At 40.9% G+C, this 16,366-nt stretch overlaps 1 protein-coding gene across 7 annotated transcripts in view; it reads right to left on the bottom strand.

The window, feature by feature from the left end:
• Positions 1-16,366, bottom strand: part of RASGRF2 (Ras protein specific guanine nucleotide releasing factor 2) — a 223,569-nt gene that overhangs the window by 7,798 nt on the left and 199,405 nt on the right. For all 7 annotated transcript variants that reach the window (XM_033110501.1, XM_033110502.1, XM_033110505.1 and 4 more), the window contains 6 exons: positions 12,305-12,365; positions 11,889-11,992; positions 9,686-9,770; positions 2,987-3,184; positions 1,586-1,665; positions 91-208 (listed from right to left, as the gene is read on the bottom strand). In XM_033110501.1, the coding sequence (XP_032966392.1) occupies positions 91-208; positions 1,586-1,665; positions 2,987-3,184; positions 9,686-9,770; positions 11,889-11,992; positions 12,305-12,365 (646 nt within the window). The remainder of the gene's footprint in view (positions 1-90; positions 209-1,585; positions 1,666-2,986; positions 3,185-9,685; positions 9,771-11,888; positions 11,993-12,304; positions 12,366-16,366) is intronic.

Raw genomic sequence — 16,366 nt, 5'->3', positions numbered from 1 at the left:
AAAAAGCAAACAGTGACTTTCATGACTTACTCTCTTCTCCATTAGCCAGTGAAGTCATTGAAACAGGCTGATTATGAAATTATGACCTACCATTCTCATTTTGGAGAAATTGACAAGGCCTTCCTCAGTAAAGTTTGGTGTCCCTTCTTCAATAAATGCTAAGTCCGTTAGGTACATCCCCAGATAAGGAACGGTTGGAGGATTACAACTGCAAGACCAAGAGACACTTTTCTCAGGCTCATTCACACAAATGTTGACTTCTCTCCTCAGTTTGACAGGAGGCAACTATGCTGCTTCAATCCTCAAGAATAAAGTCTTTTAATTCCATTTTCAGAAGCACACTCATGACATGCAGAGTTTTAAATACATCTCACAATAGAATAGAATACAAAATTATGGCCCGTGATTTACTATGTGTTTGAGATAATGGCATGTTCAAACAACAGGATATCTTTAGACAAACACAAAACATTTGCTAGCAATTCTTGTTTGCAGTATTTGTTTGCAGTACTTGTAAATTGGCCAGACTCCTCTGAGGGGTAGAAGCATGTACGTAGGAAATCCCTATGTTCTCACATTAAAGTGCAAACATTCAACCTTAAAGAACTGGGTGGAAAAATCAATGTGATTAAAGCTTGTAAAACTTGTTTTCTGTTTTAGTTAGTACTTAAATGTTTTAGAAGGTATAGATGTAGTTAATATCCCAACTGCACCCTAAAGTGAGACCTTTACTTTTTGTTTGTTTATTTGTTTGTTTGTTGAGGTGGGGTATACTGGGTCTTCCCAGAGTCTACAGCTGAGAACACGGACCTCTGATCCAGAGTTAACTGCGTTTGAGTCCCAACTTGACCACTTACTAAGTGATGCTGGGCCAACTCTGAACCGCAGTTTCCTCATCTGTAAAATGGAAACAATTAAACTTCTCTCTCTAGTTAGTTGAGGCTTAAATAAAACACATCAAATACTTAGCATGGAGTCTTTCATTTAGTAAGTATTCAGCGAATAGCTATTGTACTAGTATTATCACTATGAGTCTGTCTTTCACTTGCGGCATCACAGGACTAACGTTTTTTCCAGAGAAAGTCAAGTACCTGTGGCAGATCGTTAAGAACAAAGTCTGTCTCCTCCCCTCGTCTCTCCTCCCCTTCTCCCTCCCTCCCCCCCCCTCTCTCTCTCTCTCTCTCAATGATCCAGCAATAAAAGGCCCAAAATAGATAACAGTAATCAATAGGTACTATAATATTTACATTTTAAAAACCACAGAATAACATTGTGCTTAGATTAAGAAATATCAAATAAAATTTTTAATAGTAAAAGATGGTTTGATTTACTATGGTGATATTTTCTTTTTATTTCAAAATCTCTGCATACCATGAGTACATCCAATAAGACACTTACTGTAATATATGCACAGTATTCCAAATGAAAAGGAAAACAAGAAAAATACCTCGATGATGGAAACTGTTTCCCATTTGGTTTTTTCTTTTCAAGGCAAAGTAGGAGGTAGACCACTATTTGTATACTATATAAGTTATTTAAATACAGCTGTGAATTACGGATAATTTAATAATTATTATAGACATACTTTTTAAGGGTTTCTCTGAGATTTTTAAATCTTCCTTCAGATGAAACAGTCTTCTGAAGTTTGTCCATTAGAGCTTTTGTCTAGAAAGAAACAAATGACTTAGTACATTATGAAAATTCTCCTATGGTTTGATAAAATAACGAGTTACCACAACATGTTCCATTCTCTTCCACAGTGTCAGGTGCTAGTACCTCTGCCAGACGGTTGTGATGTGATATGATTTTGTATGATTTTTGTATGAGTTTCAAAGTACACAGATGTGGCATTATGATTAAATATGGTGTTCAAGAAAGAACATGTGGGTAAGAGAAAGTGACTATGCTATTCATTTAGCCAAAAAGAGAGGAAAATGTGTAGAAAAGAAAAATTGCAATGCATGAGAAACTCAGGGGCTTAAAGAACTGAAACACACGTGTGCACAGGGACTCTTAAAGGAAAAGTGCCACATCAGGGCGGTTTCATAATGAATCTTTTTGAGTGTTAATTTCCAAGTCATCAAAGCACACATTTGGTTGCTTGGTTATTAACCGACTAAATATCCTCTACACCAAATCCTTTCTTTTGTGATTATCTTCACCAATTTGTTAGAAAAGTCTCACTGATACTTACCAAGAAATAAAATCGTTGACATTGGTCTGGACTTTTTTCCATGGACATGGGAGAATGGGAGGGTGTCCCCTGAGGATGACGAGCCACTCTCGGTGACCCCCACACCCAGGCAGCTCGGTTGGGAGCAGCGGACCACCCTGTCCCACAAGCCTGGAAGGGCCCTCCGCAACACCCACCGACACCCACAGAGAAGGCCAGGAGAAAAAGCAGGGGAAGTTGTGATTTCGTGGGAATCTTGAAGTGATCTGAATGAAAATGATAGGGAGGGGCAAGCTGAGTCCAGTGAAAAGAAAGTTAAGAAAGTTCTCTTTCTGCACATATAAGTCATCATGCCAAAACTTTAAAGGGACGACATGAATGACAAGGAAAGAGGTGAATATGGAGGCCCTTGGTCCCTGGTGTTTGGCCCGAAGGCATCTGCGCCCTTACTTTGGGGGAGAAAGAATGGATTCACTCGGTATCACTGTGTCACTTGGCGTCAATGTGCCCTCTCTATAAATGACTCAGGGGACAACTCCTATCTGTCAACCACATTGTTTGAGGTTCTCCCTGAGTATGTTATAATGAGTGGGGCTGTATTTTCTTTTCTAAATTAACCATTGAGAAATGCACATGAGTGGAATCAATTAAGTGGTAAGAACACAGTAATTACCCACATTGACATCTTCTTTTGGCAAGTGAGCTGCTCATTTCAGTTAATTATTTCCTAATTAGTACTATTTATCTTGGCTCAGGTCTCCCTGCCTCTCCTCTTCTCGGTGGCAGCGGGACGGGTAGCTGGCTGATGCTCACCTGCTTGGACACCTTGGCCCAGGTTTTCTTCAGCCTGTAGATGGCACTTCTGTTTAAGGCTGAGGTGATCTCCAGCACCCCATTGTAGTTGTGCAGGCACCGGCAAATGTCCGCCACCGCCACCCACTTCTCAATTGCGTTGGCACGGGAGCTGACATCTGTGTAATTCATTATCTGGGAGGCCACCAGGTTACTCATCTGAGACAATGGGAAAGCCAAGAGAGGTGGCTAAGAGCCAAAGCAATGCATCAGGCCAAATACCCGAGTTACCTACAGAGATGTCGGGAACGCAGGCTGCAGAGGGACGTGGAGATCATCCTTCATGTTTAGATAACTTTCTGAAGAGATAAGAGTCTGTAACAATAACAAACTAATGAACAACTCTTCATCCTCAGAGTGAAGATACACATTGTTTGGAATCAGCTTGGTGGGAGCAGAGGTGAGTTAATCAGTCATTTTTTTTTTTTTTAATTAAAGTGTATTGGAGTCAAGTTTATTGTTAGTAAAGTTACATAGATTTCAGGTGTACAATTCTGTATTGCATCATCTATAGATCACATTGTGTGTTCACCACCCAGAGTCAGTTGTCTTTGTATCACCATCTATTGGACCCCGTTTACCCTCTTCTAGAGTTCCCCCTTCCCCCTTACCCTCTGGTAACCACTAAACTATTGTCTGTGTCTATGAATTTTTGTTTCTTCATTTGTTTGTCTTGTTCTTTTGTTGTTTTCAGATTTATATACCACATATCAGTGAAATCATATGGTTGTCTACTTATCTATCTGACTTATTTCGCTTAGCATTATAATCTCAAGATCCATTCATGTTGTGACAAAGGGAACTATTTCATCTTTTCTTACTGTTGAATAGTATTCCATTGTGTATATATACCACTTCTTTATCCATTCATCTATCGAAGGACATTTTGGTTGTTTCCATGTCTTGGGAACCACAAATAAAGCTGCAATGAACATTGGAGCACACTTGTCTTTATGAATAAATGTTTCAGATTTTTGGGGTAGATACCTAGGAGAGGGATTGCTGGGTCATATGGTAATTTTATTTTTAATTATTTGAGGACCCTCCACACTGCCTTCCATAGAGGCTGCACCAATCTGCATTGCCACAGACAGTGTATGAGGGTTCTTTTTTCTTCACAGCCTCTCCAACACTTGTTACTATTTGTCTTGTTGATGATAGCCATTCTGACTGGGGTGAGGTGATATCTCATTGTGGTTTTTATTTGCATTTCTCTGATGATTAGTGATGTTGAGCATTTTTTTCATATATCTACTTGCCATTTGTAGGTCCTCTTTGGAAAAATGTCTCTTCAGGTCTTCTGCCCATTTTTCAATTGGGTTGTTTGTTTTTTCGTTGTTGAGTTGTATGAATTCCTTATATATTTTGGATATTAGCCCCTTATTGGAGGCGCTATTTGCAAAAATCTCCCATTCAGGTGGTTGTCTCTTTATTTTGTCGATGGTTTCTTTTGCTGTGCAGAGGCTTTTAAGTTTGATATAGTCCCATTCATTTATTTTAGCTTTGACTTCCCTTGCGTTTGGAGTCAAATTCATAAAATGCTCTTTGAACCCAAGGTCCATAAGTTTAGTACGTATATTTTCTTCTATGCAGTTTATTGTTTCAGGTTTTATGCTTAGGTCTTTGATCCATTTTGAATTAATTTTGGTACATGGTGACAGATAGCAGTCCAGTTTCAATCTTTTGCACGTGGCTTTCCAGTTCTCCCAGCACCATTTTATTGAAGAGGCTGTCTTTTGTCCATTGTATGTTTTTTGCTTCTTTGCCAAAAATTATCTGTCCAAATTTATGTGGGTTTATTTCTGGGTTCTCAATTATATTCCATTGGTCTGTGTATCTGTTTTTCTGCCAATACCATGCTGTTTTGATTATTGTTGCCCTGTAGTACAGGGTAAAGTCAGGGAGTGTGATACCTCCAGCATTGTTCTTAGGATTTCCTTAGGATTGCTTTGGCTATTCGGGGTCTTTTGTGGTTCCATGCAAATCTGATGATTTTTTGTACTATTTCTTTTAAAAAATGCCACTGGGATACAGATGGGGACTGCATTAAATCTGTATATTGCTTTGGGTAATATGGCCATTTTAACTATGTTGATTTTTCCAATGCATGAGCATGCAATGTCTTTCCATTTCTTTGAGTCTTCTTCAATTTCTTTTAAAAATGTCTTATAGTTTTCAGCACGTAGGTCTTTCACGTCCTTGGTTAAGTTTATTCCTAGGTATTTTATTCTTTTTGTTGTAATTGCAAAAGGAATTGTTTTTTATTTTTCTGAGATTTCATTGTTAGTATATAGGAATGCAATGAACTTTTGTACGTTGATTTTGTAGCCAGCAACTTTACTGTATTCGTTGATTGTTTCTAATAGCTTTTTGATGGAGTCTTTAGGGTTTTCTATATATAGCATCAAGTCATCTGCAAAGAGTGACAGTTTAACTTCTTCATTCCCAATTTGGATGCCTTTTATTTTTTTCTCTTGCCTGATTGCTCTGGTGAGGACTTCCAGCACAACACGATGTTGAAAAGCAGAGGGGACAGCCGTGTCATGTTCCTGAACATAGAGCAAAGGACTTCAGTTTTTCACTGTTCATTATAATATTAGCTGAGGGTTTGTCATATATGGCCTATATTATGTTAAGGTATTTTCCTTCTATACCTATTTTATTAAGTGTTTTAATCATAAATGGATGTTGTATCTTGTCAAATGGTTTTTCTGCATCAATTGATATAATGATATGATTTTTGTCCTTTATTTTGTTTACATATGTATCACATTGATGGATTTGCATATGTTGAACCATTCTTGTGCCCCTGGGATGAACCCCACTTGGTCGTGATGAATCATCTTTTTAATGCATTGTTGCATTCAATTTGCTAGTATTTTGTTCAGGATTTTTGCATCTGTATTCATCAGAAATATTGGTCTGTAATTTTCTTTTTTTGTGTTATCTTTACCAGGTTTTGATATCAGGGTAATGTTGGCCTCATGAAATGAATTAGGGAGTATTGTCTCTTCTTCAATTTTTTGGAAGAGTTTGAGAAGGACAGGTATTAGTTCCTCTTTAAAGGTTTGGTAGAATTCACTAGTGAAGCCATCTGGTCCCAGACTTTTGCTTTTGGTTGGGTTTAGTTTTTTGATCCCCTCTGCTACTCTGTGCCTTTTTATCGGTGAGTTCAGTCCATTTAAATTTAGGGTGATTATTGACATGTAAGGATTTCCTATCATTCTATCTTTGGTTTTCTGGTAAGACTGTGTCTCCATCGTTTCTTTGCCTTTTTGCTATTGTCTGTTATTTCTGTGTGGTGGTATTCTATGATGTTTGTCTCTGTTTCTTCTTTTATTAGGTTATATTCTTCAGGTCTGGAGTTTTTTTTGAGTGGTTACCGTTAAGTTTATGTAAAAGAAAGTTTCATATTTAGAGTATTCCATTTACTTCAGAATGCTTACTTTCTCCATTCTCATATTCCGGTTCAGGCCTTTACTCTCCCTCTTTTATATTTTGGTTGTCACAAATTATCCCTATTTATGCTGGTCGAATAGCCTCCTTCAGTATTTCTTGTAGTGCATTCCCTCAGCTTCTGTATGTCTGGAAAGGTCTTTATTCCTCCTTCATAACTAAAGGATATCTTTGCTGGATATATTATTCTTGGCTCATAATTTCTCTCTTTCAATAGTTTGAATATTTGATTCCACTCCCTACTGGCTTGTAGAGTTTCTGCTGAAAAAGCTGATGATAATCTAATGGGCTTTCCTTTGTAGGTTACTGTCTTCTTTTCCCTGGCTGCCTTGAGGATTCAGTCTTTGCTCCAAGGTCTCTGCCGTGAGCGTTGGGTTCAGCCGTGTTATATGCTGTCCCCTCAGCCCTGTGGGCCATAAGTAGAGCCCTAGCATTCCGAGTTCTTCCCTCTCCCACAGCTGCGGTACTTCTGGGATGCAGCGAGCTTGGAGCACTGAACTAGGTCTGTGTCCTGCGCCCTGTGGCTCCGTCTCCGCACTTCTCCCTTCCCTCCTCCCCGGCTTGTGCAATTTGCCCACCTTTACATGATTTCAGTAGTGAGCCTCTTCGTCTTGCCTGTCTGCTGTGCTGGGAGTCCTTTATGGAGTTATAGTTGTTCAATTTGTTGTAAATTCCAGGGGAGATTTCAAGAGGCTCATCTGACACTGCCATTTTTATGACGTCTCACTAATCAGTAATTGTGATGGAGTTATTTCCAAGAATTTTCCAGGAAACAGAATAGAATGAGCTAACCCCTGAGGAACGGCAATCTTTGTAGATCATGGGTTTCTCTTCTTGGGGCCTCTCCACATTCCTTGCCCCCACCCCCCAATAGCCACTCTAAGAAGCCTCGATTATCACAGAGAAAGAAAACATTTTATATTACCCTTAATCAAATCATTTCTAACCTAATCAACTCTCAAATCAGAAACACTCTGGTGCAGGAAAAGAGAGAACATTTTCTCCTTTTTATCTTGCTAAAGTTTTTTCCACCAGCAGTTTGAAGGACCTACAGTTTCAAGGCTAAGTACTATAATTCTGTTAGTTAAAGCCAGGAGAAAAACAGACAGCTTAAGAAGCTCAACACTTTGATTATGGAAAGGAAAAGAGCACAATAGGATTGGTTGCTGATAAAAGAATATGTGGTCTAATCTTATATCCCTACGTTAACTCTGATGGATACAAGCATTGTTTGATTCCTTAGGTACTTAAGATCTCACAGTGCCTCAGAATTACCATTCTGCATATTCATTTAAAAAATCTTTTTGTATTGAGCACATACTATGAACCAGGCATTCTTTTAGGTGCTAGGAACAGAAAGGCAAATAAATCAGCATCCCTGACCTTAGGGGACTGAGCCTAGCTAGGTGGGAATGTGTGTGTGTGAGCAGACATAAACAAGTAACGCCACACAGTGAAATGCAAAGCCAAGTCTGCCTGTGTGGGGGGGGTTAAGGGGGGGTTGGGGGGTGTTGAGTACATGGAGGCAGCCTTCATGTCTAGTACAGAGGAGGCTTCTGGAATGAGGTTGTGGCTGCACTGAGTCCTAAAGGATGAGAAAAAGTTAGCCACTGCTTTCCATCAAAGTAGAAGAACATTTGCACAGGGACAGAGGTGGAAGGCATGGTATAATGGAGGATCTGGCAGCCATCTGAGGAGCCCAGGGGGTCATGAGAGACAAGGATGAGACGTGGGCAGGGTTCCCAAAGACCAGGTGGAGCAGTTGGAACTATATCTGGAAGGTGAAGGGAGGTCACTTTGACAGATTTTTGTCAAAGAAAGTGATATAATTAGATTGCCTTTCAGAGAAGCTATTCCCGTGACACTGCATGAGTAGTGGGTGGAAGGGCAATGAGTGAGGTAGGAGCTCCTGGAGAGAAAGGATGAAAGACCAAATCAAGGTTATGGCAATGGAAAATGAGGGGTAAAGGGTTTGAGACATACCTAGATTTAGGGTTCACTTACACATTGGGTGGTTGAGGGTAGGTAACGGAGAAGGAAGAGTCAAAGATGACCTACTAGTTTCCATGCTGGGCAAGTGAATGTATGGTGAGGTCATTACCTGAGACTGAGAACAGAGAATAAGATGGAGAAGCGGGCTTGGCATGTCTGGGGTGCTGATGATAAGTTCATTTACAACCTGTTGAGGGTGCAATGCAAGTGGCCATCCAAGTAGAGACATGTGGGTCTGTAGTCGGGAACTGAATCTAGGATTTGAATGTCCATTATACCCCAAGTGCATGTATGGCACAGGCAATAGAGGCTTATTTCCCACAGCAGGTGTTCTGCTTCTCAGAGAGTGGCCTCGATGGGTCACGTGTCCTGTCCTTTAGGCAGCAGTGGCATTGATCCTCATTATGTGATAATGCCAGTCAGCATTTAAGCGTTCTGCAAGTACCCTGTGCAAAAGCACTGTCTTGGGAATCTACACTGTTGTTTTGTATTTTGCTTCTAAATGACTTATTAATTTACCTACAGGGTTCTGGTAGTCTTTTTTTTTTTAAATTATCATTATTCCTTTTACTATAGTTTAGTGGAACTGCAAAGCAAGCCTTCCCTTTGCTTGGAAAGGCCTGAAGGCATTCCCACATCTGTGGTTATATAAGACTAAGACCATTAGAACAGAACAAATTAAGAGTTAGTGGGTATAAAGCAACTCCATCTTGCTGCTGGAGAAAAGCAGAGTCGGAAGATGGACCGATAGCTGGTCACCATTGCACACAGTCACAGCAACACTGGAATTATGCCCAAAGAGGTCCTTTTTAACCCTGGAATGTAATTTGGGCCGAATGATCAGTAATGATGATGAGGAGTTACAACAACCCAATGTTACTGTCACCAGCACCACCAGGGGCCAGTGAGATAGATACTCAGCTCATTCTGCTAGAACTAGTCAATCTGTGACCAGGACGTAATGATGAGTATGATGAAAATAAGAAAATGCCGCACCCTGTGCATTTCTGAGCACTTACGAGCAAAAGTGAACCTCTTACATCTAGAAATGATGACATCATTATGAGCTTGTAGAGGAGATTGAATCTTGTCTTTACCGTTCCATCAGTTCTGCCTTAAATGTGGGTGGCTTTATTTTAGAGAAGGAGTCTTAAGACTCTGATAGTCATCTTCCTGTAACGAGCCCAAGGTTTTATTTTTATGGTTACTCACATCATTGAAGTGTTGGCTGGTTTTCATAATGTAAGGTGTTTTTTCATTTTTATCCAGCTTCATCCACCCCTGCCCAAGAAACTCTCTGAAAGCAGAAAGCAAAATAGAAAACCAATTAATTTTTTAAGTGGTCAGTTATTGGTATGAATAATTATTATTAATATTATATACGTTAAACTTGACATTGCCCAACACCTGGTGCTACGGAACATCTCAGATGAATTTTAGCTCAACTCTAGCATTTCACCATTCAGTGCAGAAAACAAAAACAAAAACAAAACAATTTTTCAGTTTTCAGCTTTTTCTTATAAATGTTTGAACTTTGTCCCTATTAGGATTGTGATAAGGGCTTCTCTGAAGTTGGAAAACAATGACCAACACAAGAGGAATAAAGAGGTTAAGTACTAACTGAGAAACCAAGACTATTTTCCTTGGATCAGCTTTTTATTATTTTATTTTTATTTTTTTATTTATTTTTGGATCCGCTTAAAAAAAAAGTAAGTCTTAGTAGAAGGTCCGAAAAATCCACCACTATCAAAAATGCTAACCAAGAACAAACAGCATGGTTTCCTCCATTTTGCTCTGACATTCTCCAGGCAAATGTCGGTGCCATGGGCGGGGACTTTCCCTTGTCCTTCCCCGAGCCCAGCACAGTACACAGTGGGGAGGGCTGCATACATGTGATGAAGGCTGTTACAGTGGTGGACGCTCAGCCTGGGGAAGGTCTGTCTTCCAAATAACATCCCTGCTCCTTCACTTCCCCCATGAGCAGGGCACCAGCTCCCCGCAAGCAATGGACAATCAAGATAGAGCATATAGGAATTATTTTATAGAGCCAGAAAACCAACTTGAAATAAAATTACTCTGACATATTCTTAATCAGAAATATTGACTGAGTCCCTGTGCAAGTTTCTTTGTCCCTTACTGTCAGTGGTACTACTCCCATCCCACAAGGCTGTGGACATAAAGCTGTACCAGGTGCACGGATGAAAATAATTGGTAGATGTTCACACTGGCACAAAGGGGCAGGGAGGAGAGGTGGGGAGGGTCTCAGGAAGAGACCACACCAAGGGCCACCACAAAGGTTCAGGTTTTGCTCTTTCTCCTCCACAGAGATCATGCTCTTCTTGCCCTGGAATCCTCTCTGCCCCGGAGGGTAGTCACAAGTAGCGGGGAAGAGGCACTGTGGTTCCTAACTCAAGTCCTTGAATACTCACGGGGTTCACTGGTATGACCAATGGGCCACATTCCTATTTTATTTTATTGTTTTCAGGTTTGTGGATTGGTCTATGAGTACTGGAATAGGAGGAGGGAAAGAAGATAAAATACATAGAAGTCTGTCTCTGCGCCTGATGCCTCTCTGACAGAGCTGTAACTCTTACCATCTGACCAGCATTTGACCCTCCATCCTCACAGACGTCCTCTTTGCAGGATATGACATGTTCATAACTCTTGTCTAGTCCTTCCCTTATCTTCAATTTAGTTTTTAGTTCACAGAGGACATGTGTCAACAGTTGCCACTTGTCCAAACAAAGGCCTTGCTTGTTATAGGCTACGGAATATAACAGCTGGGGGTGCTGGGGTGGGGGTGGGGCGAGGGGGTGAGTAAACAGCCTCCCCTTACTCTATGAATGAGGAAATTAAAGGCTGTGTGATGAGCCCCTGGTCTCAATGCTCAGCTACTCTTGTTGATTTATGCAAGTGGGGAGCAGAATTTACAGAATTTACTGAAGATCAGTCAGTCTTTTTTGAAGTCTTGGACCACCCAGAATTATCTGGGCTTCTCATGGAAAATACAGTTTCTGGGCCTCAAACCTACCGGAATCAGAATCTCTGAGGGAGGTATCTAGGAAAGTATATTTTTAACAAGTTCCCCAAATGATTTTAGAAACACTGAAATTTGCGAACCACAGTTACAGCTGTATTGAAGTTTCTGTAATGCATGATGTGAGAGTAAAAAGAAATTTACGTTCTGTGGTAATCATACTACATATTGAAACAGAAGAGTGACCATCTTGAGAGTCTCCAGTATTCTCAAATCAGTATTTCCAACATAAACTGGAACCAAGACATTCAGTGGGACCAAACTATTTTAAGACTAAGGATCACCCCTCTGCACACTCATCTGCCTTAGGAATAATGTCAACTCTAAGTGGGTTATTCCTGCCTAAGGTGGGTCTGCTGCTGTGACGGTAGCACTCACTCATAGGGAATGCTTCTGAAGACGATGTGGTCCAGAAGGGTAATCTGCTCAGCCAGCTCCATGGCTGACAAGGTCTCAAAGCACTCAGCCTTCGGACAGTCCGTCTGCAAGAGATGAGGGGTTGGGGGGAATGAAACACACAGGAGCAAGGCTCCTGTCTGCTCACTGCAGTTGCTGAAGTGTGAAGTCCATCAAAGATTCTAGCTATGAAGAGAATGGCAGAAAGCTCAGAACTCTCAGCCAGCATTAACATCATGGACCAACTGTTCAACCCCAGGCCAAATTTGATTCATCTCTCAAAGCTTCATGGGTCATACATACGGCCAAGCACTCATTTATCAGTTACAGGCATATTGCTTGCCTTTGAGAGGTAGTTTGCACATAATTGTGCTGGATAAGACCATGGCCAAACTTACCAGTTGAATGATATCCTCTAATTTTAGGTGGATGTCATCTTGATCATCTTGTGAAAGAGCCCTAAAAAATATATATACATATATATAATATAAATCAGAATATCCTTCATGAAAAGAAAACAGGCAAGCCAGGCACGAAATGACAAAACGCAGTTCAGTGTTCCCTGGGAAAGAAGTCGGAGCGTTTGGGTCTGCAAGGCTGTGCTGCCAGCTGGAGGCTGTGGGGCTGTGAGCTGGAGACAGGTGGTCAAGGAAACAGAAAACACACATGGTAAAGGCACAGGAAGATCATCAAGAGAGCTGACTTGTTACATACCAGGCTGTAAATAAAACACCCACCATCAAAGTGAACCTGAGGGTGAGCTGCTGTGCTCTAAGCTATGGAGGGGATCCCTGCTGTGAACTTGGACCCCTGCAGTACTGTCAGTCAGGGAGTCTAACAGGCCTGAGTGCTCCATCCGTAAGCCTCTGTTTCCCACGCTGGCCCTTCCCTGCTCATGCTGACACGGAGCAGGCCCCACCCCACTCTTATGCAGCCCAGGAGCTCAGGGGAGTTCCTAGGTGGCAAGAATTCAAAGAACAACGTGAGATAGAAGCCAGCAGGTCAATTCTTTCCCTTTGCTTCCTAGGTTGCCTTTCCTGAGATTCGGTGCTGTAGCCCCACACATGGCATTATTTAGCTCTCAATAGATGTTTTCTTTTGTTAAGTGATGAATGAATGGATAAATCCCGAAGTTAATTAATACTGAAGTGGGTGCTGGTTTCAGAGTGGGAGTGATATATCATATCCAAGAGAAGTTCAGAGTCCAGAATTATAATGATTATATAACTTGCCATCTGAGCCAAGCATTTTCAGTTTTCCAAAATGAAGGCACAATCACATATTAAAAGTATTAAAATATTTAAAGAGTCCCAAACCATGTAGCCTGTCTGCTGGAGGAAGCCGGTTTCAAAAGAAATAACGATGTGATATTCTGTTGTGCTTTGAATGGATGAAAACAAAACTACCACCCTCCAAAATACTACGGCAACAGACATGGGTTACTGTATGCCCACAACATGCCAGGCATTTGCTAATAAGCATGTGACATACACAATCTCTTATATCAAAAAATCTCTTCAAAGTAAGCATCATTGTCTCCATTTTACAGATCAGGAAACAAAAGCTCAAAGAAATTGACTAAACTTGCCCAGGCTTTCGTCCAATTCTGCTCTCCTGTTATTCTTGCTTGTCTTAAGCAGGCTTGTGGGATGCACCTCTTCAAGGGTCCAGCATAGAACACACATCAATTCCCTTTCTATCTTCTTCCTCTGTTACAAAGGCTCTCTGCTGTTTCCCAGAGAGCAAAATCCTTTTAGATTAGAGGAGGGGCACTCTTTTTGTCACCAATTAGCCATATCATTTGTCAGCAGAAAAAAATTGTCCTCATATGATAAAGGGCAGGTTGAGGTAAGGAAAAAATAAGTAAACACAACTCTTTCTCCAAAGATTGTTAAATCACACTTATGGGTTACACACAAGGAATAATGTGACTCTTTCCTAAAATGTATGTCATTCTTTCCACTGTAGTCTAGGTTCCTGGAGACAGCTCAGTGGCCACGAAACTATGTGTACTTATGGAAAAGATCTTTTTTTATGAGACTGGACAATATTCTTCCCTTGGAAAGAAATGGTCAAGAAATTAGTTAGCTTCTATCAAATGTTACTCTCCTCAATGATCTTACCCTAATGTTCCAAGATATAGTCTGATCCCATTAAGTTATTTAACATTTTCTCTCTTCATAAGAGCCTATTGATACTGCTTGGGGCTTTGTGAGGTTGCGGGGGGGTGAGGGGCAGTCACCTTTTTTGTGATCTTAACTCATTCCAGTTGACATTCCAAGAAATTATTGTTTCTTTTCATTTTGTGGCATGTTTGTTGTCTACAAAAAAAACCCCACACTACACTGCATAGATTCAGAAACTAGCTAGTCAGACAATATGGGGAGGGGATTGATATTTTAGAAATACAAACGTCTTGAGCAGAGGGTTTTATTCACAAACAGGGCAACAAACTACCTGTGCCAGTTAAGCTTAAAGTAACCCCTGTGAGACTGTATGAGGCAGGGATGGCTCGTCACAGAAAGCTTTCACTTTACCGTATTCGTGTAATCCATGTTTAAATACACGTTTTATGTTAACATCTCACTGTGACATGACTTGAATGCATATAAATCTCTAATGTCAGGGCTACATTTAACTGCAACCTGATATGTTTTTATCTTACAGTCATAACTCATATTCACTGGGAGATATATTCAGAAAGGTTCCCTTCAGATGTGAAGTCCCCTGTACCGCTCTGGTCCAGTTCCAAGAGAGGATGAATTTGCTCTAGTCTGACTACCTTAAAGCTTTGATCCTGCGTTTCCCTCATATCCATTAATCAGTATGATCAGTTTAATATTTTATAATGAAACACGAGATTTAAAAAATGGGATCACCCACGTTCTGTGACTGGAAAATTCCTCCTTCAATTGTAGACATCAGGTAGTCTTAAAAATCAGAGCCAGGAGCAACGGGCCTCGGTCCTTGCGTGGTTTGCACTCTCTGGGCTATTTGCGTGCACCTGTAACTGTCTGGCTTGTGCCTGTGCAGGGCCTGCCCCAGACTCAGGGCCTGCCCTAGATTTGGCTCCTCCTCACCTTGTGAATGGTTTAATCGCCTGCTGATCTGCCTGCTGGGCCCTGCCAGACCATCTCTTTCCTGTGCTGTCTCAATCCTATTTCTCCTTCTCTCTAGGTTTACTTGGGCCCATTGCTACCTAGGCTCTGCCACATGGGGGAAAAAAAAAAGTAGATATCTAGAAATGCATGGATACTAAAATCTCCTAGCTTTGGGTGGGAACAATCCTTTATTTGTTTTCCAAATTAAGAAATGAACCAACAAGAAAATATTTATAATGGTCAGGTTGTTAAATAATCCTTTTAATTTCTATTTCTTTGTCAGGTACTCCATGATTTTTTTTCCACAAAGAGATTTCCAAAGGATGGCGTTCCTTCAGTTGATGGTTATATCTAGGCTTACTTCCTACTCCACTTTCTAATCATTCGGACATGATTTTTAAAAATATAAATTTCATACATAAACATAAGTATGTGATATGGCAAATTATCAAAAACCCTAAAAACTTAATGTATCATTTATTTCTCCTATAATCACAATTGTATGTGCCGGAGCAGGGACTCGTCAGGATAGCATGGATGGAGTGAATTACTTGGCAGGGGAAATTCGAACAAGGATCAGTAGGGTATTTTTTCTGCACCAGGATTTTTTGTACACATCTATTCACTGGCTTGTTGGGCAGATAAGTTAGTGATTCAGAAACCCAGCTGACCCAAACTGGGACTCAGGGTCTAGCTGTCTGCTCAGCTAATGGGCTGGTGACTTCCCTTATATCTGTCTGCTTTCATTGATACGCTTAGGGCTAAATAAAGACTTGTTTTGTTTTGGCTTCACAGGAAGAAAGATAGTCAGAGGTGGGAGAATAGATGGTGTCACACTATGCCCTGTTTGGCTCTGCGGGTGGGTTTTGAATTCTTATGGTGAAGGATGAGGAACCAGTTGCTGAAGGAGAGTCTGAGGCTCTGGGTTGAGTGAGGCTGCTCTGGAGGCCCGGTGGCACAGGGATGGAGCCGTGGGATCTATCTGAGGTTTTTGACAGGGAAATGGTGGTTTCAGGAGACTGGCAGGCAGCATTCTCCACAGAAACAGTGGTGACACTGATAAGGTCTCTCCTTCAAGTGGCCTGGGGGCAGTGAGCTTGAATAAAGATGCCGAGGCAGGAAAAATGACTGGGTTTGTTCCTGAGCATACGTTTCTTGGGACTTTTAGAATGCTTTGGGAAGACTTTGCAAGAGACTAGAATTCTGGGTGGGCAGCTGGGGCACCCCCTCAGTGAAACTGTTTTTTTTTGTTTTTGACTTTTTTTCTTTTACAAAATAGCAGCAAGTTGGTTATGACTGTGAGTCTATTTTTTTTTATTGTAACAGCTATATTAAGATTTAAATCACATACTAAACAAT

The sequence above is a fragment of the Rhinolophus ferrumequinum genome, chromosome 7, assembly GCF_004115265.2.
Source record: "Rhinolophus ferrumequinum isolate MPI-CBG mRhiFer1 chromosome 7, mRhiFer1_v1.p, whole genome shotgun sequence".
Taxonomy (NCBI): domain Eukaryota; kingdom Metazoa; phylum Chordata; class Mammalia; order Chiroptera; family Rhinolophidae; genus Rhinolophus; species Rhinolophus ferrumequinum.
Note: the sequence above shows the minus strand (reverse complement) of the source record. Positions and strands in the feature narration are given on the sequence as shown.